A 27,745-nucleotide genomic window follows, 5' to 3' on the forward strand; every position below is an offset into this window, starting at 1 on the left:
ACCACTTTGTTTTACTTTGTTTTAGGAAATCTTGGCCATTTTAAAACCGATTTTCATCAAAAATTTAAACATCTCTTAAAATTGTATGCTCTTTCATATTTCATTTATAAGTGGTTTCTAATTATCTCACAAAAAAAATAAAAACATAAATAAAATCTGAATCCCCCATCTCAACCAAAATTATACTATCCCTTTAGCCATCAGGAGTTGACACCACCTAGAAAATGATGAATTTTTGCTGATTAAAAGTTGAACATTCTGGGTATGTTTTAATAGTTGGTGCAGTTGGATGTGTTGTTATTGTTTCTTAGACTTTCAGCTGTGGGTTGATAGAGTTTAATATGCATAGGTATGGCAACATGGATATTTACTTGTAGGAAAACACTAGTACATCTATGTAACCATGAGAGTGTAATGTAGAAGATGCTGAAACTAACAGTGTTCAAGTGCAATTCAGTTCATGTATACATTTGTAGTATGATGAGATCAGTTAATGCTGTCATGTTGAAATGGATGTAAGTGTACATAAGAGATGTGGACTAATTCTGTAGTAAAGCTATAGAAATCACTCCTACAAATGTGACAGTGGATGAGGTGACAGATGTGACAACAAAATACGTTTATACAACTTGTGTGGATTGTTTTATGAAATGACATTCTTTAGTTCACTTTTTTTGGGGGTATTGTATAGTTTGCAATATCAGTGAGAGTATAATGTACACTGTATTTGTTTGAGAAATCAAAATTTCAAACTTACAAGATAGTGACACAGTATGATGCATGACACAATGTTTTTGATAGTTCTTCACGAAGCATTTAGATAAGCTCGTGCCAATCAGGGCAGTCTCTTGATGTGAATATTATTAGACGCATTATGTTTTTATTATATGCATATTTCTTTATTTCCTTTGATTGCAGATCAAGTGTACGCCATGGCCACCTACACTTTTGGGCAGCACGTCATAAAGTCATCAGTTGTCTTCTTTCGATCACGCCTCTCATTTGCCTTCGTGAATCGTAAACCAGTGGTGCCTGGTCGTATCCTTTTCTGTATTTTTTGTTTTCACATGTTAAATGAAAAAACAGAAAACACAAATATGTATGTCAGTGTTACATTACATCCAAAATGTTTCAAAATTGAAAGGTTGTGGATACACTATCCCCCTTTGGTATTTATTTGGATGCATATACCGAGCTTTGTGGTATTATGTATGGAAAATATCAAGTATGCATGTAGAAGGGAAGCAAATTAGGAAGGAGTTTGCAAACATCAGGAAGATGTCTCTGCTGCAGAAACACTCCTTGCTAGAAAGTGCCATAGGAGTAAACAAAGATAATCCAAACTAGTCTGTGACTGAGTGCATTTTCAGCTGGAGGTAATAGTTCCCATCTAATGCATGATTGATAAGGATGATGGAGATTAGATGGATTTCACATCAAAAGTCAGAGTTGCAGGTTTTAGCCCCAAATCCAGTTAGATGCTGTAGTTCATCAGTCTTGGTGAGATGATGTGCTGTATTGTTGGCAATGGCGTGATGATGATTCTCATTTTCCTTAACCTGTCCTCTGACACCAGATGTCTTGGTGTCTCCACTCAGGCCAGTGGAGAGATTCCACGATATGACGTGCGATGAGGTCGCTGACCTTTTCCAGAGCACTCAGACGGTGTCAAAGGTCATTGAAAGTGCATTTAAGGCGTCATCAATGTCAATAGCAATGCAGGTCAGTGCTATGAGTACTGGTACTAATATACTGTGTATGCCATATATTTAGGAAGATTATTATTTTTTTTTTTGGGGGGGGGGGGGGGAATCGGGACTTGGCAACAATTTTGTGAGTGGTCAAATTTGTGATTGTTTGATTCAGAGTACTGAACAGATAAATGAATGTTTGCACATCATCAGGATCAGAGTTGATATTTTTATGAGTTTTAAATTCACATATAGCACCCAACTCATGAAATCTGCGAAAATAAAAACCTTGTGAAATATCTGGCATATACAGTAGTGTGTGTTCATTTGTGGACATGCACTTCAGTGTGCATCAGGGAAACTGATTTTTGTGGGTCCTTGTCAAATTTATTTTTAATAAGGTTATTTTATAGAATGGATATACTATGGTGACTGCCAGAGAGTTGAGTTTGTTTCACAAACACAGAAACATTTTCATTTGTGCAAATCAAGAGTCAATTCAAATTTAGTACAGGAAAATTGATTAAAAAGGTACTTTGCAGGCATCTGTTTAGGCACTCTGATGCTGGGAAGGGCTATTCACTTGACAATGACTAAAGAGATGCAGTTATATCCTGTTTACGTCATATGTTTTGTGAGTATGAAATATCGCCATTAGGGCTTGTAAGACAATTTCACAAAAAACACATTAATGGAATGGGAAAGAAGGATTTCCACTTTTCAAGAGAAACCTAGTGAGTACCTACCTTGGAGATGGAAGAAAAAAATAATTTGTGTTCGGAGAGGCAATATTTTCAAAAGTTGTTAATTTAGCAGAATTAATATATTGGCTGACTCGTATAAAAAATTCCAAATTTACACACACACACACACACACACACACACACACAAACAAACCAACACTGCAATACACATACTGAGCAAGGGCAGAGATCTACCTGGTAGGTAGCAAAATGAGGGAATTTATTTCCAGAAATTGAGGTGAATGCAGGGACATTTTTAGGTCATAAGATGGGAAGGTCATTCTAAAGTTTGAAGCCCTTGAATGATGATGATCAATGTCCTTGACATTCTTGCTATTATTTTTATTTTTTTTTTACCCAAGCATATATCAATGTCATAAGTGATATATATTGGCAGCCCATTTTATTTAGTCTGTTCAGCTAGCATGCACTGATCTTGTTAATATCCCATGAGATGAAAGGCTTCCTGGGTGGGATATATTAAAATGCAATACTTGATGTTTTCAGATCATGCTATTTTATGTCGGTGCAAGCTGTAATGCTGTCGTTCATTTATTGTGGTTTTCATCAAGATCCAATGAATCAGTGACCATACTTTACACGTCATCTGAAAGATCTCAAAATATCTTTTTATAACAAAATGTACCGATACTAATTTTCACAAACCAGTAAATTGTTATCAGAAATAAAGCTTCATGTTTAGTAATATTCATCAGTATTTGCTATTTTTGATGCACATTGTATTTTATTCAAATTTGATTCCTTCACTTCACCTCCTCTACCCCCCCCCCAAAAAAAAAAGAAGGAAGAGGAGAAAAAAAAATATTTGTAGAAGAACAGAGTGAAATAAAAGTGCTGAAAGAAAGAGCAAGTTGCATGAACTAATAGAATTACAAAAATTTATTGTTACTTTGAAATTTTGAGTTTTCTGAAGGTTTTTCATGAAAAAACATTGATGTGCTGTTGTTCCTTACAGGATGGTCCTGATGCTGGGCAAACAGTCTGGGTAAGTGTCTAGTTCACCAAAGGTTCTGTAATAGGGAGCTTTAGATTTTAGATGCGTGGACGTTCAGAGGGAAAAAACATGTTCTGAGCATGCGCAGAAGCGCGCGTCAAGTCGATCTATTTTTAGCTTGCGTCGCCTGAGTTTTTCACTACGCGTACTGGGCAATTTTTACGTCCGCACAGTTTGCAGCGTAGAGAACTACTTCATGCACCGATCATATGGGGGCGCGATTCTATTTTTTTATACGTTGCGTCCCAGCGTAATCTAAAGCTACTTTTCAACGCGATGCGGGGGAGAGGAGAACGTCCAGCGCACTCGTCTCAAACGTCCGAGGGTCAAAATCTAAAGCTCCCGTTCATTAGTCTATGAGTGACCCACTCAAAGGCTCACCCTTCTATGTAGAGATTTCTAGTACTTGAACAGGTGCTATGGTCATTTTTATATCTTCTTGTTAATTGTTAATCTCGTCTGCAATTAGACAATACAGTATCTCATATCACTGTTAAAAAAGTTTACCTTTATCAAATGAAAATGTTTCATACTATGATTTCATACTAGAGAACTTGTCTGCATCACATGCAGTCCAAAACTCAGATTATACAATATATCTGAATGAAAATGAAGGCACATTTAACCTTAAGTAAATATGTTTTATCAGATAAACTTTATATTGATATTCATATTATATTCAGGGAAAACACTGATATTTTCTTTGCCATTATCTATATATAAGTCAGCAGAATAGCCCGGAAAGATATTGCTTGATGGTGATCTGTTGTCATGCAGGCTGTTTTCTGCGAGAAAACTAAAGAAACATGATATTATATAAAATGAAACATGAAATCAGAATTCAGACAATAGGGTTTTGAGCTAAAATGCTGGCAGTCTAATTCAGTAGACCTTGTGCCAAGTGTGGTATAGTTTTGTCATACTCGTGAAGGGTGAACACACAAGGGGAGGCTACCTGTTAGAGAGCAAAATGAGTACACTGGTCATGATTTACGGCTTTTTCAATGCATTTCTAAATTTCTAGATCATTTAGATTACCCGCCATCTGGTATCTGTTAAGTGGTGTGCATCATACAGAGGCCGTTCTGTTGTGTGTCATGCATAACTTCTCTTTTTCCCCATTTCATATTTTATATTGAATCATACAGATTTTAGCCTGGAATTAAAAAAAAAAAAGCAGCAACAATCATTGTTAGGAGAGGGAGATCTTGAATTGTCCAAATCAAAACTGTGGCCTTTGAAGGGCATTGAGCAGAGTTCCAAAGAAAAACAAACAAGATAAAGAATTGTTTAAAAAAAAAAGAAGGTCCAATCTAGATGAAGATACGAAAGGGCTTTGTTTATGGGAAATGGAAGTGAACTGGTGGCTAGAGTATGAAAATACACCTGTGGTCCAACAATGACTCCTTTTTGGTACCTGTGATGCCTAAATGTATGTAAATAGTTTTCAGTCTTAGTAGGGATCATCCAATAGCTATTTGGATCTCAAAGAGCTCAAATTTTTGTTGCTGAGAAGGAGCCTGGAGGTAGGACACAAAAACGGCAAAAACCCAAAAGAAACAAACAAACAAATATGTACAAAAAACAAACAAAACATGAGTTTTATTTGTTGTTTCTAATCCATGATCAAGAAATGCCAGAGGCAAGTTTTTGTCACATATATTCAAGTGTCTCAGTTTATGAACAATCGAGCAGTTATTGGGTGGTACTATTGGATTGACCGTAACATCCTTAACCCGTTGAGAACAGGCTGATTTTGCTACAACACGCATTTTCCATAGACACTTGCCCAAGTATACTCGGGACTCGTCTGCAATGGGGTCAAGGGATGTCAGGATTTGTAGGGGTGCATTCAACAAAAAAAATGTATGTTATCTTGATCATCTTCAAAATGTACTTGTATATTATTATTCTAGCCAAACTTGGCAGGACTTATCCATAAGTTGAGAAGATGTCAGTAAAGTATAAATTGGGACTATACTCCACAGGGGCATGGGGGCAGGTCACTAATGGAGTAATGCACGGTTATCACTTGTGCCATCACCACATGTGAAAGGAATGATAGTCTTCTGAACATCCTTCATGGTCCAGAACTGTCAAAACCAATTCTAGGTCGTGATGAAGTGTCTTGATGGGTAAAGAAAGGAGGGCTCTTTATGACATATATTCTTTAGTACCATTTGCCCAGCATTCTTTCCAAACAAAAAGTCTTATTTTTTTACTTTAGTAAGACCTAGGTGCATATTTTGCATTAAAAAAATCATAACCTACCAAGAAGCAAAATTTTACAAATATGTTTGCAATGACCAGTAATCATGGAAACTTAGGCCCGAATTCATGAAGGTGGTACATTTGAAACCATGGTTTAAACCATAGAGAAAGATCATAGTTTTTTTATGGGGCGCCAAGTGTCGCATGGCCTATTTCGTCACGAAATCAGTTATTTCGTTGACTAAATGACCATTTCGTTAACGAAATGAACATTTCATCGATGAAATGGTCATTTCGTCGACGAAATGACTGATTTTGTAATGAAATAGGCCATGCGACACTTGGCGCCCCATGAAAAACTACGGTCTTTGTCCATGGTTTAAAACCATGGTTTCAATTGTACCACCTTTGTGAATTCAGGCCTAAATGTCTATTGCCCATAGTATTTGTTTATATACCAGAAGTTGCTATATAATAGTTGGTTTAAATGGGGCCCCATATGATGCTTAGGCACGTGGTAATTGGTAACATGTGAAAGGTCTTTGAAAGGTTGAAGAAATCAAATTTGGGGGAGGGGGGCAGCATGTGCAATGTGTTTGGAGTCTTTTGCTTGTTTTGTTGTTTTTTATGTCATGAGATAAGATTCATCCTTGAAATTAGGTTTTGTCTCTGTGTTACAAAGGGTTATTTTCAATCCACATTGGTTGGGCAGTTGCCACTGTGACTTGTAATGGGGTATCGTGCAGCTGTCAGTGGGGCAAAACTGTGCTACTTTGTTGGGCAGTCTGAGTCATGCCTTTATGGCAGTAATTAATCGCATCCAGAGAGTTATATCCTCATCTGGCCCTTAAATCCAGGAGTGATGCACAACCATCTCTTGTTCCATCACAATATATGATGAATAATATCTTTGTGGACAGTCGTAACCCTTTAGACTCTGTGAAACTGTCATCATATTATTTAATCTATACTTTGGGGCAAAGCTATATTTGTATCCATAACGATTTTTCTACATCTTCTACGCATAAACATAAGAGGCAAATTCAGGAATTGAATTAGTGAACTTGCTGAGCGATCTCTCTGAAAGGAAACTGGTTTAATTAGCATAAACTTAAGCGGGCTGGTGATTGAGGAGTGACATAACAATCCATTGGCTATATCTTAAGAGGGGTAGAGAAATGGGGTGGGGGTATAGATACTGGATGCAATTAATGCATGTGATGTACAAGAGGAAGGAAGGGGAGTGGACGTTTAGGTGTGGAAATAGCAATGGCTCATCTTCTATTTATTGTAGGGTGTCATCTGTCTAAAAAGTAAAGGCGACAGTTGTGTCATCTGTCTAAAAAGTAAAGGCGACAGTTGTGTCATATGTACAGAAAACAGCCAAGCTTTCTGTATATGTCGAAGCTGTTGGGACTGAAGAAAGGGCTAGGATGCATGGAAGTTTGAATAGTCTGTGGGAATATGTGTGCAAAGCACATGTACTAATCTATATTAAGCAATGTAACTGTAGATTGGATGTGTTTTTGGTAGTACCACACACCACCTCGTTCTGGCATCAGTGATCAACAATAGAACTATGATAATGTAATCATGAAAATATGGCACTGTAAAAGTGGAATTTTTTGTGTGATTTAATTTTTCGCGCTCTTCCAGGCAAGATGAATTTTGTATATTTTTAATTTATGGACAGTCATGACAATTGAGCAAATGCTTCAAACAGCTCAACTCTGCCATTGCGTATAAAGGCTTTGGCAGCATGTATTACGATAAAAGGTATCTGGTCCACATTACGACAGCATATTCAGTCATGTTACAGGACTAGCAAATGGGAAGACAACTATGAATAACATAATGATTATACTCCTACAATATAGCTACCTTGACAGCAAAGATATAAAATGACATGACGAAGTATAACAAACCAAAAATTTGTACACTTTTAGTTTAGCACTAAATGTAGTTTCATGTTGCACAAGAATTTCCACACCGCAAAATTTCCACTTTTACAACACATCCTGACTGACTGATATGATGCTGTGTGTCCGTACTGGTTTTGAAAATGTACCTGTCTATTTGGGGTTGTGGGGTTTTTTTTTTGTTTTTGATGTATTGAGACATATTTTCGTTTAGTGTCAAAAATGGCCTATTGCTTACTTTCTGATTTTCAACATGTATGTGCATTTATAGTTAGTGTCTATTTCACTGTATGTTGTATAATACATATTTTGTAATTGACATCTAATTTCCTCTTTTCTGCTTTCAGCATGTTCACGTTCATATACTCCCTCGCAAACCTGGAGATTTTCAGAAGAATGACGACATATATGATGAGGTAATGTTTGGTTTCTGGTGTAACTGGTTCTATTTGTAGCTGTGGAAATTTTGAAAAATAGGCAGCATATCCTTTATGACCATGCTTTCTGATGAACGACTTCTTATGCAGTCAACTGGCCAGAAAAAAAATTACAACGGGACTCTCTGCAATACTGGCCAGAAAAAAATTACAACAGGACTCTCTGCAATGATAACTTTAAAAATGATGAATCAATCAAAATACAATTTCAGGGTATGAAACTATAACTCATTGCCCACATCTTACAGAAAACCCCATTCGATTTGCTTCAGTGGTCAAAGAGAAATGAGGAGTTTTGTAGAGCATTTCAGGAATCCTCCAAGTTCTGTCCATTGTGTTCACACATTGATATACAGTTCCAAGAGCATCCAAGTGCTCAATTTGGAAGAATCAGACTCATGTCATGCTTTACAGCAATCCACATTTCTTTGTAATCTAGGTAACCTTGGTAATCTAGGGCCACCTCTCATCATGTTATGATGGTAACATCAGGCACAAAAGACCCCCCCCCCAAAAAAAAAAAACAACAAACAAACAAACAAACAAACTTAACCAAACTGAATGGAGTTTTCTGCAAAATGGAGCTAAGATGTTACATTTTAAGACCTCAAAGTAGCATTTAGACAGTTTAATCATATCGGGAGTTATCAATGCAAAAATCTGATTGTAATTTTTGGGGGGGGACATACTGTACACATACATCCAGTGTCAAAGCATAGCTGCTTACAGGCTGAGTATACATGCTTTTCAACAGACTTTTGTTGTTTGGACAACACCCGATATGCCCATTTTGTGTCGGTACTTACCTGTTGCCCATGCTTCTAAATTTATCCTCTTAGCTGACTTTTTAGTTTCACTGAATCACATGAGCTAAACAAGTGGCGTTTCAGGTAGATGCCCCATCTGGAAAATATATAATGTATATTTTTATGTTGTGTTCATATTCTGACTAGTGCCTTCTCTCATTCGATGATATCCTGTTTTCCTTTGCTTGGTTTTGGCCAGTCAAATTACTCTGTTGAGTCTGGTTATTCAGTGATCACAATCAAAGTATTCTAGCAAGCTAAGAAGAAAAAAAGCAGAACAAAACAAAACAAAATGGCTGTTCCTATAGCAGTGTTCTGGTAGTATTCGGATGTACTCTGTTGACTTTGTTTCTATTTTTGTTTTTGCGTGAAGGGAGAGTAATGATGACAATGATGGTTGTTTCACTTTCAGTTTGTATTATGATAAAGAAAGTGAAGGGGAAAAATAGAAAATCAAAGCCAACAATTTATACCAGTGTATGCCCAGCGAAATCTAGTCTATATCCATGCAAAAGTTTTGTGCTATTTTGCATTTTTACTGCTTGTTGAAAGGCTCATGTCCTTTAGGTGTTGTTCCACATTTTACCCCATGGGGAAAAGTTGAGCCCCTTTGGTATATTAACACTGGCATATTGCCGGGCATTTGCTCATAACAGACGTTATATTTGTTGACGTGCTTGGATCAAACCAGAGGACGGAGTGACATAAAAAGCAAACAGACATGCAATCATAGGCCTTTACCTATGTTGCAAGTATTAGGGGGCCAGGGTTAAGTCAGATCAAAGGACATCGTGTCGTGAGCGTGTTATCTTCACTGTGATGGATTCTGTCATTTTGGATTCACTCTGTGTGCCCCATGAAAACTCACCCCCTTCACGTTCTGCTTTCAAGTGTGTGTGTGTGTGCACTTACCCATGGTGGAAAACAAAGACACACCCACGAACTTTACATTTAAACAGAACACACACAGAGAACCGAGGACGTCCTTGCTTCACAGACCATTCCAAATGGTCTGCTTTTGCATGTAGAGGTACATGTTTGTAGGTCCTCAATCATCATTGTAATAAATCCTCGGTTGGATGGTAATATACGAACGAGTCCTCAGTTGACAAGAGTCCTACTTACACACAGGTCCTCGGTTATGTGGTAAAATTCTTATGGGTAAAACAGGTCCTCGGTTTCCACCATAGACACCTGTGTGTGTGTGTGTGTCTGTCTATCTGCGTGTATGTGTTTGTATGTGTGTGTATGTGTGTGTGTGTGTGTTTGTGTGTGTCTCTGTCTTGTTTTTTTTTTTTCTTATATGGTACATTTTAGCCAGGAATAAAGGCCCCTGTCATTGACATTTTGATAGATCATGCCACAGATGTCTGAAGACATGAGTTGATGTAATCTATGGATGTCATAGTGCACATGTTTGTAGTCATTCTATTTCTCTGTGTTTGGGGCTCAGTACTGAAGCAATTTCAAACTGCTTTAAGTCATGTTGCTGATTTGTCTGTTTGTTTTTTTCTGTGAAAACATGCTGCAGTGTTCTGGCACTTACAGAAAATTTTACATCAGTCTTTTGAAAAGAAATACCATAGATTTGATTGATTGATTTAAATTTATTTCCACTTTGTGTTAACATAAGCAAAGAAACAAACGTAACTGAATTATACAGTGATTATAACTATACAAAAACATTTTGCCTTCTTGTATACAAGTAAAGGACAACTGAAGCATGCACATACTTTGACGACAATATTTTTACAACAAAAGGTGATACAAAATAGTCATTTACATAATAATGAAAGGGGGGGGGGGGACTAGATTAAAAGCACAGCGTGTATTACTTTACTAGGCTCCTGCCAAACTATACCACAATGGTTTAAATGAATAAAAAAAAGAATAGATTTCAAATGGATTGGCATGTCATAGTGTATCTATTGCACTGCTTTGCTATAAAAGGCCTGGGGTAGATTAGTAGCTCAACATGTAACATAGGTCATCACCATAACTGAAGGTTATGTCATGGATTTTGAGTCATCACAGTGTGATGTGATTAAGGGTAATAGTTTAGTGTATGACACACTGACACAACCAATTGTCTCCAATGCACCCAATGCAGCGCAAAATGAGAAATTATTAGGACAATTCCAGCGGCACACCATATTATATGTATTCATATCACAGCTGACTTTTGCAAAGGTCCATAGTCAAATTCCAGAGTGCATGTGAGCACCATTTATTAGTTGTTGGTCATAGTTTGATGGTCAAGTGATCAAAATCTACTGGTCTCTGTGTAACTTCCCATTTCTTCAAGATAAGATGATAAAAGTTGATATGCGCACAGTACACTCTGGCCTGCAGAATGCCAAACAATAGTGTAAACATACATACATCCATATTTGCAGCTCATCTGTCTTTTTGTTCAATTTCTTCTTCTTTTTATCGTTCTTCGTCCGGCGTCTCTCGTGCATCGAGCGCCGTCCATCGTCCGTCGTGCGTAAACTTTTTACATTTTCATCTTCTTCTTGAAAACTGCAAGACCAATTTTCACCAAACTTGACAGGTAGCATCCCTAGGGGGTTAGGATTTCAGTTTGTAAAAATGGGCACCATGCCCCACCCAGGGGGCCCCAAACCCCTCAAAATTAAGGAATCTGTAAAAATCTTCTTCTCTAGAACCAGAAGTAATAGAGCTAAGTTAATACTATGAGTTAGTACACTGATGACTGTAGTTTCAAGTTTGTTCATGGCGGAATGAGGGGTGCTCCCCCCCCCCCCAGGAACCCAGGGGAGGGGGTGGGGAGGGGTCCTAATGGGGCCTAAATTGTACATTTTCATCTTCTTCTTGAGAACCCCATTACCCATTTTCACCAAACTTGGCAGGTAGTGTCCCTAGGGGGTTAGGATCTCAATTTGTTAAAATGGCCACCCTGCCCCACCCAGGGGGCCCACATAGGGCCCAAACCCCCCAAAATTAAGGAATCTTTAAAAATCATTTTCTCTAGAACCAGAAGTGATAAAGCTAAGATAATATATACTATGAGTTATTACATTGATAACTGTAGTTTCAAGTTTGTTCATGGCGGAATCAGGGGTGCCCCCCTTAGGACCCAGCAAGGTTAGTGGGGAGGGGTCCTAATGGGGCCTAAATTGTACCTTTTCATCTTCTTCTTGAGAATCCCATCACCGATTTTCACCAAACATGGCAGGTAGTATCCCAAGGGGCATAGGATTTCAATTTGTTCAAATGGGCACTGAGTCCTACCTGGAGGGCCCCAAAGGGGCCCAAACCTCCCAAAATTAAGGAATCTTCTCTAGAATCAGAAGTGATAGAGCTAAGATAATACTATGAGTTAGTACATTAATTACTGTAGTTTCAAGTTTGTTCATAGCAGATCCAGGTGTGCCCCTCTTGGGGATAGGGGGGAGGGGTGAGGAGGTCCAAATGGGGGCCTAAACTGTACATTTTCATCTTCTTGAAAACCTCATGATGGATTTTCACCAAACTTGGCAGGTAGCATCCCTAGGGGGTCAGGATCTCAATTTATTAAAATGGGCACCATACCCCACCCCGGGGGTCTCGGGGGCCCTCAATCCCCCAAAATTTAGGAATCTAAAAAAAGGGAGGCCCTTATTGTACATTTTCATCTTCTACTTGAGAATGCCTAGTCAAATTTTGGTAGAGCTGTAAATAATTAAGATTAGTGACTGCATGAAAGGTGAACTTGCGATACTCAGAACCTGCGGTTCTCTTGTTTCCTGCGTCAATGAGATTTAGTGGTCAAATATGCTGGAAATTAAGGATGGAAAACTTAGAAAATGCCACAGAGAGACAGAAATCACAATTAGTAAGATAAAGTATTCGGTGAAATATTATGTAAGCTGAATTTTGCAAATTAGCTTTGAGATCCTATAAAGAATAAAACTAGAAAAACATACTACACATTTTAGATGAAATCATAGTAATAAACTGCTTGTATAGATAAACAAGATCAACAAAAATTTTTAACTGACAAATTTTTCAGTCAATTTTAATGAACCCTGTAAAGCCTGTTGATTTTCTGGGTGTTGTTTTTTTTTAAGAGTCAGTGGAATTGCCCACTGAACCGCATCCAGAGAGGTTTTCCTCACTACCTATAGAGGGCGAACTATGCAATACTGTCTGTGATAACATGCCGCCACACATGTTTATACTCACTTGTAATGGCAAACTTTGCGCTCAAGTAACATTTTTTTTTCCCAGTGCGTATCTGAACTTTTACGCGAGTACAAACTCCTTGATTTGGCTGCTCCTTGGTTGCTCATATGCTAACATGTTAGCATGAGGAGTGAGTCTACCACCTCACATCTCCCCATGTAATCACAGAGCAATTATACAGGGTGTATGGCCAGTAAGCACTCTACTTTGTACTCATTATTGTAAGCTCTATGGCCACATCAGATCCTCCTGCAGTGGAGAATTGTCCACAGTTGTTAAAAAATTTGTCCAGTTTAGTGTTAAGATCACTTTTGATACTTCATATTGGATAAAAGGAATATGACAACTGCATAAAGAAAAAACAATATAGCTTCTGACCATTCGAGCATTGAGAATTTAGGGTTTTTGGGACGAAGCTGGGACGAACACTGTAGAAGGGCTTTCTATAGCTCAGTCAGTTGAGCACCGGGCTCGCAATCTGGAGGTCTCAGGTTCGAATCGCGATGGAATCCCATTTTCATTGCTCATTTTTCCATTAATGAATTATATTCATTCTAGTCAGTTTATTTCTGTTTGCATTTGTTACATACTCAAAAGCTGCATCACTCCGGTGATCCCCCGCATTTATCCCCAAGTTGAATTATCTATACTTCGGGTTAAGTCGGGTTCAAGTGTGTGCATGTGTGTTGCACACATACAGCTGTACACATAGTACACTGCTACAGCTTCAGACCATTCGAGCATTGAGAATTAAGGGTTTCTGGGAAAAACACTGAACTGGGGCTTTCTGTAGCTCAGTGGGTAAAGCACCAGGCTAGCAATCCGGAGGTCTTGTGTTTGAATCCTAATGGTATCTCTCTTTTTTTTTTTTTTTGCTCATTTTTCCACTAATGAAAAAAAAAATAACATACACAAAAACAAGAAAGAAAATACCAAGGGAGTAGTCAAGAAAGAGGATGATAAATAAAAACAGACTTTAAAAGATAGGGAATGATTAGAAAAAAAAAGAAAAGAAAAGAAAAGAAAGCTCTGTAAACATCTGTCACCTGTCTTAGGAATGGAAAATGAAACACATAACTTGGTAACTTGTAACTTCTGGTACCTACTGAGATGCTGCTCCTTTTGATGTCCACATTACTTTCCCTGTAAGGCCAGGAAAAAAAGTGTTATGCTACCATGTATGTGCTGAATATGTCAGACAAGATTGATAACTTACATATCCCTTCTGGTAGTGGTATACTGCGTGAAGATAAATGGACAGAGTGGACACAAGGGAGATCAAATCACATACAGTGCATGTAAAGTAATTCCAAACCAGACATGTTTCGCCCCAGATATGCTAATTCATGAGCAGATATCAAACTTAGATACCATCAATTAATCTTGTATCTTTTGGAACAACTATTTGAATGAGAGTCAGATTTAGGCTTATAATCAATCTGTCAATCTCAGTGGCAGGTTCTATTGGGCTGTAATGGTTCAAAATCTAGGGCAGTTTCAGTAATCTAATTAGGTTCCACTGCCATGGGAGAAGAAAAGTGAGCAACTTGAAGGGGCTTGGATTTGATGGGATTTCAACAGTAGATGGCGCCATTTTCTAAATAAGGTATTGCCTACAAAGGGCTGAACCCTTGGCATTATATTACAGTTACTTTGTGTCAGATAAAAACAGGTAGACAGTGATATAGATAGATAGATAGATAGATAGATAGATAGATAGATAGATAGATAGATAGATAGATAGATAGATAATGGATAGATAGATAGATAGAGAAATAGATAGATTGATAGATACTTTTAGGTAGATAGACTGATTGATGGATGAACAGAAATAGAAAAAGAATAACCTTCAAGATTATTTTGAGTTTTGTGGATTAAAAAGATCCAAAGATCCAAACAACTATCAAAAAAAAAAGTTCTGTACAGGCATAATAATTATATATCAGTTTAGAGATCAAAGTTTTGTATAATGCGATAATATATAAATGATGTGTTGCTTTATGTTAATTTGCCATGGCAAAAGAAGAGCCAGTCTCTGCAAGAATAGTGGAAATGGAAATTTTTGCTCATTTTGTGTGACACGCACCAAGTGCAAAAATTGTAAAAAGCACGTGAAAATGTTTGCTCCATATATGTAATTCTAGGGAGTATTTTGAGTCCATGAGATTAAAAACATGTGAAATTTACTTTACCCTGGTTAGTGCAAAATATTACATGAAGATATCTATTTTTTTAGTAGCTTATTCAAGATTGTTGATTGGGGGTGGGAAGGGGATAATGTAATTGATTAGATGATGTATGGGGTATGATTCAGATCTTGAAGCAAGAATGATTTCATTATTAAAATCAATTTCTTACAAAATGTAGAACCATTTCCGTAGACCAAGATAACGATAACTGTTTAATAACTGTTTAAATTAAAGGTCGGATCCCGTCTTTGTCCTGTATTTCCAAGCACTTTGCATCGATACGCACCACAGGATGCTACTTCTTTTCTAAAATGACACGGTGATTCAAGATCTCACCAGAGAAATAAAAAGAAATCCCTGAAGCACTGTCATATCATTCTTTTCTCTTCTTTTGGTATTGTCATTGTGCTTTCTTTGTAGCACATCACCGTCAGGGTCTCCTCCCATGGACATCATTACCCACGACTGCTTCCTCAGTTTGTGTGCGTACATGCGCTGTTGATTACCCTACACTTCTGCTGTCGCTTTGCTAACTAAATAAAAAGGGTTGAACAATTCTATTTAATGGAATGAAAGTCATATTTTTCATTTTCCTGCAATCTGTCCATGCTCCTTGATTCTATGATTTCTGAAATCCATTTATAATTGATAGTAGGAACAGTAAAATGAAGGCGTTTGATCTTTGAGATGCTATGCCTTTCATACTTTCACAAATTCCACATGTGGGAGAGCTCAGATATGGTGGATACTACAAGAATATGTCCTGCATGCAGTTTTTCCTGTTTTATTTCAGATCTACTGTACGAGCTGAAATTTTCGCGGTGGTTTTATTTTCGTGAATTTCGCGAATCGCCTTTGAACCGCGAAAATAACAACACGCGAAAATAACAACGTGCAAACAGATAAGCACAGTTAGACCTCGCAGTCGCGAACTTAACAACACGTGAAAATGTTCTCCTAGTAGCAATTCGCGAAAATATCTGTATGTGAAAATTTCAGCTGGTACAGTATGTTGTGCCATTTTTCCTAGCCCTGTCCTTTTGTCCATTTTAACATACTGTAATCAAAATAATATCATGTAAAAATCTGGGCTGGTTCATATTTTCTGGTGCATGTGTACTTGTTGCAAGACTATTCAGCTTATTGAAGGAGGCAGACTTAACCACAAAAAGAAGTAGAAGAAGAAGAAGAAGAATTGAATTGATATTAGCAGAGAACGATGAGGTGTTGAAACATATTGTTTACCCAACACCTGGGTCCTGTTGCATAAAACCCTTACCGCTGGACTTACCGCTCCTTTTTAGTGGTAAGTCTTCAAATTAGCGGTAAATTTTATAATCCTTGATGCTGATTGGCTGTGATGCCTAATTTTGACGGTAGTTACCATTGAAAATCAATGGTAAGTTTTATGCAATGGGCCCCTGGTACAGCTTCAGCCACAGAAACAAATACAACAGCGCCCCCTTGAGGTACAATGCTGACAACCGTAAATTTCAAAAGTCCCTCAACCCACATTCATTGATTTTCACGGTGCGTCCATTGTCTAGGGGAGAAAAGGGGCTTGGGTATTCACTGCCAATGAAGCGTTCCAAAGACTACTTGGTTGTAACAGGCAAGTTACAGGTGTAGTGACTAAAGAGAATGGGATAGTAGCTTCCATATATCGACCCTCTGATGCCAAATAGATTCTGCTCTTCAGAGGAGGATTGGGGAGGTACCATGACTTGAGCTGCCTTTCAGGTGGATATAAATAGCTGTATTTGCACCTTCCCATGCATGAAATGGCCATCTCCTGTATTCCTGCCCAAATGTTGCACATCCTCCCAAGATAAAGCTGGACAAGTCCTTCCAATCTGCATGTTTTCGGCCACATGACCAATTGATATTCCCCACTGATTCTAAAACAGAATTAATGTCATGTCATGATCAAGGCAAATCTCATTAATGATAGTGAAAACAAACAATGCAATAGAAAATTAATTCCAGTTTGAAACAAAATAACAATGTTGTGGAAATTCAAACTTAAAATCGTAAATAATGCTTTCATGAAACAGCATTATAAGTAGCATTGCATTATATGTAAATTGAATAAAGTATTCATATCATTGCCCAATACAGCTGGTCTTGTGCATTAACCCGTTGAAGACAAGTCCTGAGTATACTTGGGCAGGTGTCTATGGAAAATGAGTGTTGTAGCAAAATCAGCCCATCTTCAACAGGCTAAGATATAAACATCATGACTTTAGTCATTGATTAATAGGAAAGTAACTCCCTTTCCCTGTGGTGGTCATCAAAATGAGGTCCACAACTCTATAATATGTCAAAACACAGTAGAAATGATTTATTCCTTTTGATTTCATTTCAAACTGTGGAAGTTTAATGAGGATGATTGTGCTGGTAAGTTGAAGACTGACATCATTACTTTGCATAAGAATTGAATTCCCATGGAAAATGGAGGAAAATTAGTGCAAACATTTGACAGTGTCTTGAGTGTATCTTTTTCGGGGGAAATTATTCATTTTACCCCCAAAGGTTATGGACAGACAAAAATGTGACAGCTTTGTCTGTCCATGTTACGTATGTTACACACAAAGTCTAGAAATGCTATAAAACACATTGTTGAATAGAATATTAGAGCTGTTGTTATCTTTTTTAACCGATATTAGGCCATTCAGTTGAAAAAAAAAAACACACAAAGTATTAATGAGCATTCATTATTTGACCATCATATGATATATTAGTACATATGTCTGTCCAGCATTACATATGTTACCACAAAATTTTCAGTCTGGCAGAAATTCTAATAGATTGCTTTGTTGAAGCAATTTTGGGGCCAAGTTATCTGTCAATAAAGTGTTCAAAAAGATGGTATTTTACTGGGGTTTAATGCTCATTGGAAACGGAAAATGAAGCGACATACGTGAAATGTACCCTTTTACTGTGGAAATGCCCAAATACAAATGCAGTTTTAGACAAAAGTAACATTATTTTTAAAGTATTTACTGCAATAGTCTCTCACTTTAACATTGACAATGATACAAAATCAGTTATAGTCAAACCAACTGAGCAATGCTCATAAAACAATACTTTATATGATATGCATTATGTTCCACTTGGACACATTAAACCATTTTCCATTTGAATATGAAAACATATGAGTCATATTCCACCCGATTCACGATATTGTCATTCATGAAATTGTCAATGGTGCAGCAGTACACACTCACACACTTACCTGCACACACCTGCACAACACAATTTTTGATAAGGTCATATTGACAAAGTTCACTCTCCCTTGACAATCAATGATCCTTTTAGGCTCTGGAGAACCATAGAGTTTCAGGTAGATTAACCATGCTAGGTAGACCGTGGAACTAGTGGCCAAATGTTCACTCCATGTTTACAGGTGGGGGGGGGGGGGGGAGGCAGTAGTTGGTTTGGAGGAGGTTAAGTGCTGTATAGTAGATTGCACAATCTGCTTCCCAGGCTTTTTAGATAACATTACATTTAAATAATATTTTGTTTTCTTGAACTGGTTGTCTATCTCTGTATGCTTTGTGAAATTGAAATGTATTATATCATTTGACATGTTAGTAAAAAAAAAAAAAAAAAAATGATAGCATTGGGGAGAGATTACAAATCTCTAGCTGAGTCTCCCTCCCTCCCCCCCCCCCCCCAAAAAAAAAAATTGTAAGTTACTAGATGAAGATCATGTGGATGTATGAAAACTTTTATTCACACATTAGCCAGCGAAAGGTGAATTGTTAGCTTTTTAAGCACTCCTGAACTAATAATGTATCAAAGATGTTTGTGGATCATTTCAGATGTGTGAAATTCTTGGAACATCTAATGGATTCTGAACTCATTTCAATGTTTCACACAGTCAGTGATAACAGAGATGTACTAAATGAAATTTTGTGCATAGAAAAGCTAGTACAAATGTCTGAAAAAAAACATCAACTCACCAACAGCATCATCAAACAAAGAATTTTGTTGACCCTCTGTCTGGTAATGAAGAGATTAGACAGGATTTGTCTTAACACCCCAATGCCTCAATCTCTTTAGTGGCCGCTCCAGGCCTGTCTGTACCAGTGCAGATGGAAGCAGGGCACTGGGAAAGGGAACCTCCCAACTTCCTTAAAGGACAAGTTCACCTTCATAAACATAAGGATTGAGAGAATGCAGCAATATTAGTAGAACACATTAGTGAAAGTTTGAGGAAAATGGGACAATCGATGCAAAAGTTATGAATTTTTAATTTTTTTTGTGTTGGAACCACTGGATGAGGAGACTACTAAGGCTTGTGATGTCATATGAGTACAACAGTATAAAGAAAATGTAAAGAAAATTCAACATATTTTCACTTTTTTTGCATGATAAAAAAGCACTTGACTTGCCTCTTTCTAAAGGCAATGGGAATGATATTACCCATAACATATGTCAGTAACGAGTCGAGGGAATGTGTACTTTTTTCAAAAGATGAAATTTTGTGAAATTCTCTGTATATTTTCCTTATATTGTTGTATGCATGTGACATCATACACTGCAGTAGTCTTCTCATCCAGCGGTGACTGCACAAAAACTTCAAAAATTCATAACTTTTGAATGGATTGTCCGATTTTCCTCAAACTTTCCATGATGTGTTCTACAAATATTGCTACATTCTCTCAATCCTTATGTTAATGAAGGTGAACTTGTCCTTTAAAAACAGAAGTAACTGGAGGGGGGGGGGGCTAGCAGAAGGGTCATAGTATATAGTCCTCACCTGTAAAGTTTGACAAGTTACAGGTAGAACCAGGTCCATTTAAGTTGAGGGATACCACTTATCCAGTAGAATTACTGGTAGTAGGTTGCGTAATTCAATTTCATGATGTCCTAGACAGGCTTTTGTTATCTTTGCAAGGAAACTTAACTGGAAGATTCATCCTGTATCAATTGAAGTAATAATATCAAGCAAGGAAAGAAAAAAAAAAAAGGAAAAGAAGTTCAGGAAACTTGTGTTCCTCTTTTTTTTCAAAGCATATTGAAAAACAATGTAAGATCATGAAATAATGCTGAACTAGTTCTAAAGATTAAGTTTGTTGAAATTGGTTGACAGTATGGGATGACTGTCTTTCTGAGGAGCCTTTGAAGACCCTGGAGTCCTGTAGGGTGGAGTTTTGATGAGGTGACTGGTCATCGCAGTCTAGCTATATATTCACTGTTTGAGGGGTGGGTCTTTGTTACGTCAGGCTGACCACCTTTTGTGTGGGGGCGAGCCCCATTTTTTTTTTCTTTTCTGTTCGGACTCTTTTTTTGATCCCCTATCCCAGGGAACCCACGCAAGCGGGTATCGATTCTCTAATCTCATTGATCGGTTGGGATGAGGGAAAAGAGCTGTGCTGGGCCACCAAACAGCCTGGGCCAAGCCACTGATGTAGCACACACGGCATACATGGAGCTCCATGACTTATACTTTAAAAAAAAAGTACCGCGACATGCACTGTTCCAAAAATCGGAGAAGAGTGTGATGGCATTTGCATGTTCTATTTACATGTTCATGCCTTCACATGGAGGGGCCAATACATTCAAATGACTAGTGTCAGTGCCCTGTCTATTTCCAATACTCATAAAAACCTGAAGAGACATATGGTGGGGAAAATAATCCTGCACCTTTCGTTGTGGTTACTTGTATGATATATTGTCGGCCTTTTTTTTTTTAAGAGAGAGTGAATTTGATTGCAGAAACAGACTTTTCATGGAAGATCCAACTGTTTGAAATTCTAGTATGGCACACTATACAGACATCAAACTGATGTCACTACCAGAAATTACTTTATTACATGCAAGTACACACACACACACATACATACATACATACACAAACTAACAAACGAAACTTTTCAATACTTTATGTATTTTGTTAAAAGATTTGTCCTGTCTCAGAGAAAGTTTTGTGTCCTTGAAATATATCCTTTGGAGAGTTAAGATGAAAATTGGTGTTTCCTCTGAGGAAAATCAATTAAATGATACTTTCTTGCCTAGACATTAAATATGTAATATATATACCCTTGTAGTGACAACATTGCAAATCTCACAGCTAGATTTGATGACGTTTTGGTCACCCATTGCAGAAACTGCACCAGCACCACAAGTAAATTATTATGTGACATTAATTTAGATTCAGTACTTTGTTATCAGTTCGCTGTACTATTGAGGTAAACTTCTAGTCCTACTTTGCAACTTGTTTGATTGTATCAAATTATAATGCATGTATTGTTTTGTTCTTATTTGTATGTTATGCTCTTTCTTCAACAAAAACATTAAAAAAAAAACTTCATCATTTCTTATGAGCTGCAACACTGCAGTCACATTGTTGGCTGGATCAGATCATGATCAGCAGCTAGCCTTGGCCCAGGTTCGTGTTGATATACAGCAGCACCATCGACAGCTTGTCCACCAACTGCTCCAGGAAACCTGTTGTTTTCTGGAGTAAATTCCTGTATATCATCATGATCATTATCGTTATCCGAACTGGAATCATTGGCCTCTTCAAAAGTCCAGTAGACTTCATAGCCATTTTAACTCCTCAAATTCGAGGAGTCCAACGAGATAATGACTCTGAAATATGATTGGGTAAACATGTCTTGCAAAAATTGCATACAAACATGTTACTGTTGTGTAGTGTGTAGTGTGCAAGAGTCTGATAGGCTGAAGAGCATTTATCCAATTCATTAGGTCACGTTAATAGCAACTCAATCCTTGACACTTTTGTGAGCATCGCAGGGCTGAAATATGGGCAGACCTCCCAGCCATACTGAAGTTTGAGGAAAGAATCTGAATTTTGACCATTCCCAGCTCTTGTTTCAACAGGAGTTTCCTATTTTTCTGGATAATTTTACTGCACACTCCGATTTGAACTGCTCTTTCTTTCCTACTTTTGAGCCAAATCATCCCTATTTTGGGGTCAGAAAGGTTGGGAGGTCTGTATGGGACATTTTATACCAACTTTAATTCCATAAATTTCACCTTTCTGGCTATAAAAATGTTATGATTTATTCTGAGCACACATTGTGCTTTGCCATGTTAGTAAAATCAGAGACATTTAGAATCAATGATTAGGGAGTTTAAACAAAGAGATTCATATTCTCATTTTGCATCATGTTCTAATATCGGAGGCATCTATATCTTAGCTACCCATCATATGGCATACAGATTGAAGACAGATAAAGACTTTAGCTTCAAACTCAATTATTTGTTGAATTTTCCTTATTTTTATGGATAGATTTCTTCTTTGATTCTTTAGGGGGTTTTTTTTCTTGTTTTTCTTACCAAAGTTTTCATTTTGCTGTCATTCAAAATAATTTGCACCTCTTAGAATTGTCCCTGCAAATGCCATTTTTTTTTTTCTGTTATTGTGGTACATGCAGAGATCATGGACTATTCTGAGAAAATGAATTCCAGGATTTTGTGCAATGGGGATGACAAATAATGGATAATGGAGGCATTTAGAAGCAGAACTGTTATCATAATATATAGCCATGTGCATTTCCAGAGTTCCCACCAATTATTCTTTCATTTTTTTTTCCTGCAATCGTTAGAAAAGCTGTCTGATAGCCATTGGGATGATCAACCGTGCACACTAAACAGTTTCCCAAAGTCAGCTAGATCTGATTTTGATTTAATAGGCAAATGTGAAAGAAAAGGAAATTTTTTAATATCATTTTGTCTAGAACAGTGCAGCATACTTTAATGCTACAATTACATTTGTGGATATGCCAGTAATACTGTAATAAGGGGTTTTTATTCTCATATTTTCTTTGAGTGTAGATACTTCTTGTATTTGATTAAACCAATATTTCATAGATTTTGCAGTCTTTTCCATTTATTTTTTTTTCTTTTACATTTGTGTGCAGTGTATTACTTACAGCTAACGTATGATAAGAATGAAACTGAATGGTGTATATAACTTTGAGCAATTTGGTGGATAGCTCCTAAAAAACTGTATACCTGCTTTAAGTGTCATTTATCCTCAGGTCTAATCTACTAAAAGCATGGATGAATAGAAATTGTGTGTACTGGGCATACATGAGCAAATAGACCCGTCTCCGACATGTTTGTACTGATTTGACGATAGGGGAGGCTTTGGGGGCAGCAAGTAGGGACTACAGATGGGCTAGTCGCATGATGTGATTTGTATATAATATAGTGGCGTACTGTAGATTCTGCTGTTCAAAATATGCAGCCTTTGTGGCTTTGTGGCTAATGTATGATGGCTTGCTGTACTAGTTTTACAAGGATATGACTGTCGAAAGGTCTTGTTTGTGCTATACAACCTATTAGAAATGAGGTGTCAAGAGGCCGAACTATTTCCTGGCTCTCTGTCTATCTATGCATACACCTGTCTCTCCTTCTATCTGTCTATGTATTTATCTGTACATGCCTACACCCACACAAAGGCACACACACAAGCATACACATGCAAGCATCCATATGCTTAAAATTACATTGCATGCACGCTGAAGTCTGGAAACATGATAAGACAGAATATAGGGTTGAATGCATTTCTTTCACATTTTAGAGATATATGAGATCCAATGTTAATACCTGTAGTCATACCTCTCAATTCATTCCAGTTGCATTATGTGGACAATGAAGATAGAAGAAAACTCAGGATATTCAATTTCAATGTATTTTCATATTCATTAAATATATCATACAAAATAAAAATGAGATATAAAAACAGACATGTTGAACTACAAAATAGTTCATTATACCTTCTCCTGAATGTAAAACTGTCTAATTGATATAAAAGTCAATATAGTGGTCTGTTTGTAGCAGTATTGGACTATAATCTTTTGAAGTAGGAGAAATGAGGGGCTTATATAAAGCAAGCTTGTTCAGTTGTAGGTCATATTAGATAGGATTCAATGTATTAGCCCTCAAAAAAAAGAAGAAGAGAAGATAATAAAAGTAAAGTAAAGCACCTGGACCTATTTCAGACCATCCAGTGGAGCCAGAAGCTACCATCACATGTGCAGCCATTTGTGCATTTTATTGCTCTTGCAAGTCATCTTCCAAGTGAGACTATCAGCAATGCTATCAGACTGACTTTATCCTGGCATATTTATGTCTTTTTTTTTCTTCTTTTTTTTTGAGGGGGTGGGGTGGGGTGGGGAGTGGAGGGTCATTAGAGGGTCATTGGTAAGACTATCAAAGCAGATTCTCTGCTTTCAGTCTTACCTACGTGAGAATAATGGTTAGAATGATGAGCCTTCTTTGAAAATGTGATGCCAACTTATCCTGGTACAGATATGTCAGAGACATTGTAATATTTAATGCAGGGTGTGTCTGGTCCTAGTTAAGCAATTGGTCAGTGAGTGTGTGATGTGCACTGACCACTCTGAAGCAAGGCGTGGTCTTAGCATTTGCTGGTACCATGTAAACTATAATCAAAGTTCTCTCATCTTGCATTATAATATTGATAGGCGCCACAATTCCAATAATCCCTCAACCAAGGGAAATCAACCTAACAGCCTTTTTGACAGTTAAGTACTTGAACAAATGTATTGGGAGAAGTGTATGACTTGTAGATAATTTGTATGATTGGTCAGTTCACAAAAAGTGTAAATTTTGTAATGTTGAACAACTTGGTCTTGTAGTTACATTATGTAGATGATGACTGGCGGGGGAGGGAACATACCGAATGTTCCACCTGAAGGATTTGAAATGCTATTGAGGGACTTATAGCCTCCCGAAATAGCATTTCAAACCCTGAGGGTGGAACGTTTGGTACATGTTCCCAACAACAAAAGTCATCATCTGTTATATTATGTGGGTTAGTCAAATGCCATCATCTGTAGGCAAATTTATCCTATCGATTGCATGAAAAATATGATCGTTCAATCGTTTGGTATCGTTTGTCATTTGTTACGTAAAAATGTTTTCCCATGGGAGAACATTACAAAAATGTTCTGCCCATAGGCAAACATAACCAATGTGCCTCTGTCACGTGGCTGTGTTTAGCCAATCACTAACCAGTATTTGACTAACCCATTTGATATACTTTGATGAATTTGTACCATGTAATGCATTCGCAATGTTTTAACAAAAAGATTCAGGTTTGAATGATGTCACCATTTTCATCTACTGGCGCTTGTGGGCATGAATGTGAGAATAGTACAGATGCACAGTACACTGTACTCACGTGTGTACAGGCTTGTTTTTTGTGCATAATTTAGTACATACTTTATATTCACCACTTGACAATTTCTTTTTTCGGGAGATTATAATTCAAGGTGATGGGGTTGAAACATGGGGTGTCATCAATATCTTTATTATGCATTGTGTAGTTCTTGATTTGTTGCATAGATGTAGTACAGCTTTTGAAAACATAAAAAGCATTCTTATGGTAAAAACAATGAAATTTATTCTGGATCGATTAAAGAGAGCACCACATACTTGTATTTCTGTTTGTATGTATTACGGCACACAGGAGACTTTTGTGTGTCGTGAGAAATATGAATGTATGTTGACCAAGAAATTACAGGCATATACATGTATATAAAAGCAGGCGTACGAGTTGGAGATTCATAGTACTCAGAACAATGAACGGCTCCCTCTTTTGGTCATATTGATAACATGCTCTCATTCATCGATACCGTGACTTACATCTTATCTTGAATTAGCATACACTAATTTTACTTTGCTTAGAATTGCTTGATGCAGAGTCAATATCTTTGATTACAAAGTGTGCATGACACATATTAAGGACTTTTAAACGTCATTTTGCCAGATTGATTCTCCCCACCATACAAAGAAAAAGGAGGGGAAAAAATCTTTACGAGTATGAGTGGCGTGATGTGAGAGATTTGACGTCATTTCCCGGCTGAGTATTTCAGAGTATTGATTGTGTACCCTCGCAATATGCCGACCAATTTTTAGAGGACCGCTCTCGATCCGCGCTCGTCCGTCCATTCGCTCCAGATTGGAATGGGATGGATGTTGACTGCAGACCTCTGGGATGAGGGAGATGATGGTATAATCTCCCCCCTCCCCCATCCCTCATCTCCCCCCCCCCCCCCCCCCCCCCCGGGACACCCCATCACCATCACTTCCCTCTCTTCTCTGAGATATTCCCGTCTGACCGATTTCGAGTCACCTTCCGAGTGACTGCTTTCGGTGCCACGATGAACCTCGTGCAGGTCTGCCTCTCGGTAATGACAATCAGCTTTCATGTTTGTTCGTTTTTCTGTTTGTTTTTCATTTTGCTTAAGTTTGTTAATTTCCAAGGTCATCGACCAGCCTTCCTAGGTTCTTCCTTCCAATATCCGTCCATCAGTTCTTATCATTATATAAATGGGGGGTAAAATGCCCACACATAGTTCGACGCCAAGTGTAAATTTTATGCTTCGGTTGAATTCAATACTCCGGAGAACAAAGAAAAATGTCTTCATTTGATATTTATCTCCAAGTGTTATTTTCTTGCTTCAGTTGATTTCAATACTCCAGGCAACAAAGAAAAATGTCTTTATTTGAAATCCATGCACACTCCCTGATACTAACCATGCAACTATGAACACCCTTGAGAAAGCTTATTGAAGCAAAAATGATTATACTTTAATAAAACAATGACAATTAATTCTAATTCTAATTCTAATTCCAATTCTTCTTTGAATGTTAGTACTTGTATGTTCACTCTTTAGGTTTCCCGTATCTCCTCCGAGGACTCGCATTTCGAGTTGTTCTCTTTTCACCATTATTCATATCATATTACTACACTATTGTCAACATTGTTAAATCAACTGTTCTTACATCTGCAGAATGTGGTTGTCTGTATATCACTATTAATGTATTGAGAAGATTCTGTTAGTGCCCCAGGTATTTTTGCCTTTCATTTTTGTTTCTCTTTATTTTGGTCCTACGTTGCATCCGTGCTCCTCATCTTTACACTCTGTTCAGAATTTGGGACCTACGCTTAACAAGCTCGCTTTTAAGTAGGTTCCATCATATTTCTTTAGCGTTATACATAGAGCCAAACTTACGATGATTGACCGCTATGTTTCACATGCTTACATTAATTTACTGTGCATCCAAGCTGGATATTATGATTCACTATGTTTTTATTATATTTGATGTACATTCCTTCATTGAGAAGTATGAAAATAAATTGAATTGAATTGAATTGAATTGAATTAAATATCTGTTGAGCCTTTATCTACAGTAGTAAGTTTTTAAGAGATAATACTGTAAGGAAACACTGACATAAGAGATAAATGTCACTTCAAGTTTTTAAAGACTTTAGTAGGTGAATTATGGTGGAGAAGCAGATATTCTTAAAAAAGAAAATATGTCCACATCAGAATCAGATATAAATGGAACTTATGGAAGTGAAGATTTCTACATGTTTCTTGATATACATAATATGTATACCAGGGCTCCACACTAACTTTTATTTTTGGTGGCCCAAAGGCAAACATCCGACCTTTTTTGGTGGCCCGATCAGGCCACCAAATTCTTCATTTCTGAAATTTTGGTGGCCCGACTTGCATTTTTGGTGGCCCCGGG

At 37.4% G+C, this 27,745-nt stretch overlaps 1 protein-coding gene across 1 annotated transcript in view; it reads left to right on the forward strand.

Annotated features, from left to right (window-relative positions):
* Nucleotides 1-926: 926 nt before the first annotated feature.
* The window catches only part of LOC140241362 (bis(5'-adenosyl)-triphosphatase-like), a 73,213-nt gene continuing 46,394 nt past the window's right edge, over nucleotides 927-27,745 (forward strand). Inside the window, exons 1-4 of the mRNA XM_072321098.1 lie at nucleotides 927-1,038; nucleotides 1,577-1,722; nucleotides 3,411-3,440; nucleotides 7,927-7,995. Of these exons, the coding sequence (XP_072177199.1) occupies nucleotides 933-1,038; nucleotides 1,577-1,722; nucleotides 3,411-3,440; nucleotides 7,927-7,995 (351 nt within the window). The 5' untranslated portion in view covers nucleotides 927-932. The remainder of the gene's footprint in view (nucleotides 1,039-1,576; nucleotides 1,723-3,410; nucleotides 3,441-7,926; nucleotides 7,996-27,745) is intronic.

Source organism: Diadema setosum, chromosome 2 (assembly GCF_964275005.1).
Source record: "Diadema setosum chromosome 2, eeDiaSeto1, whole genome shotgun sequence".
NCBI lineage: Eukaryota > Metazoa > Echinodermata > Echinoidea > Diadematoida > Diadematidae > Diadema > Diadema setosum.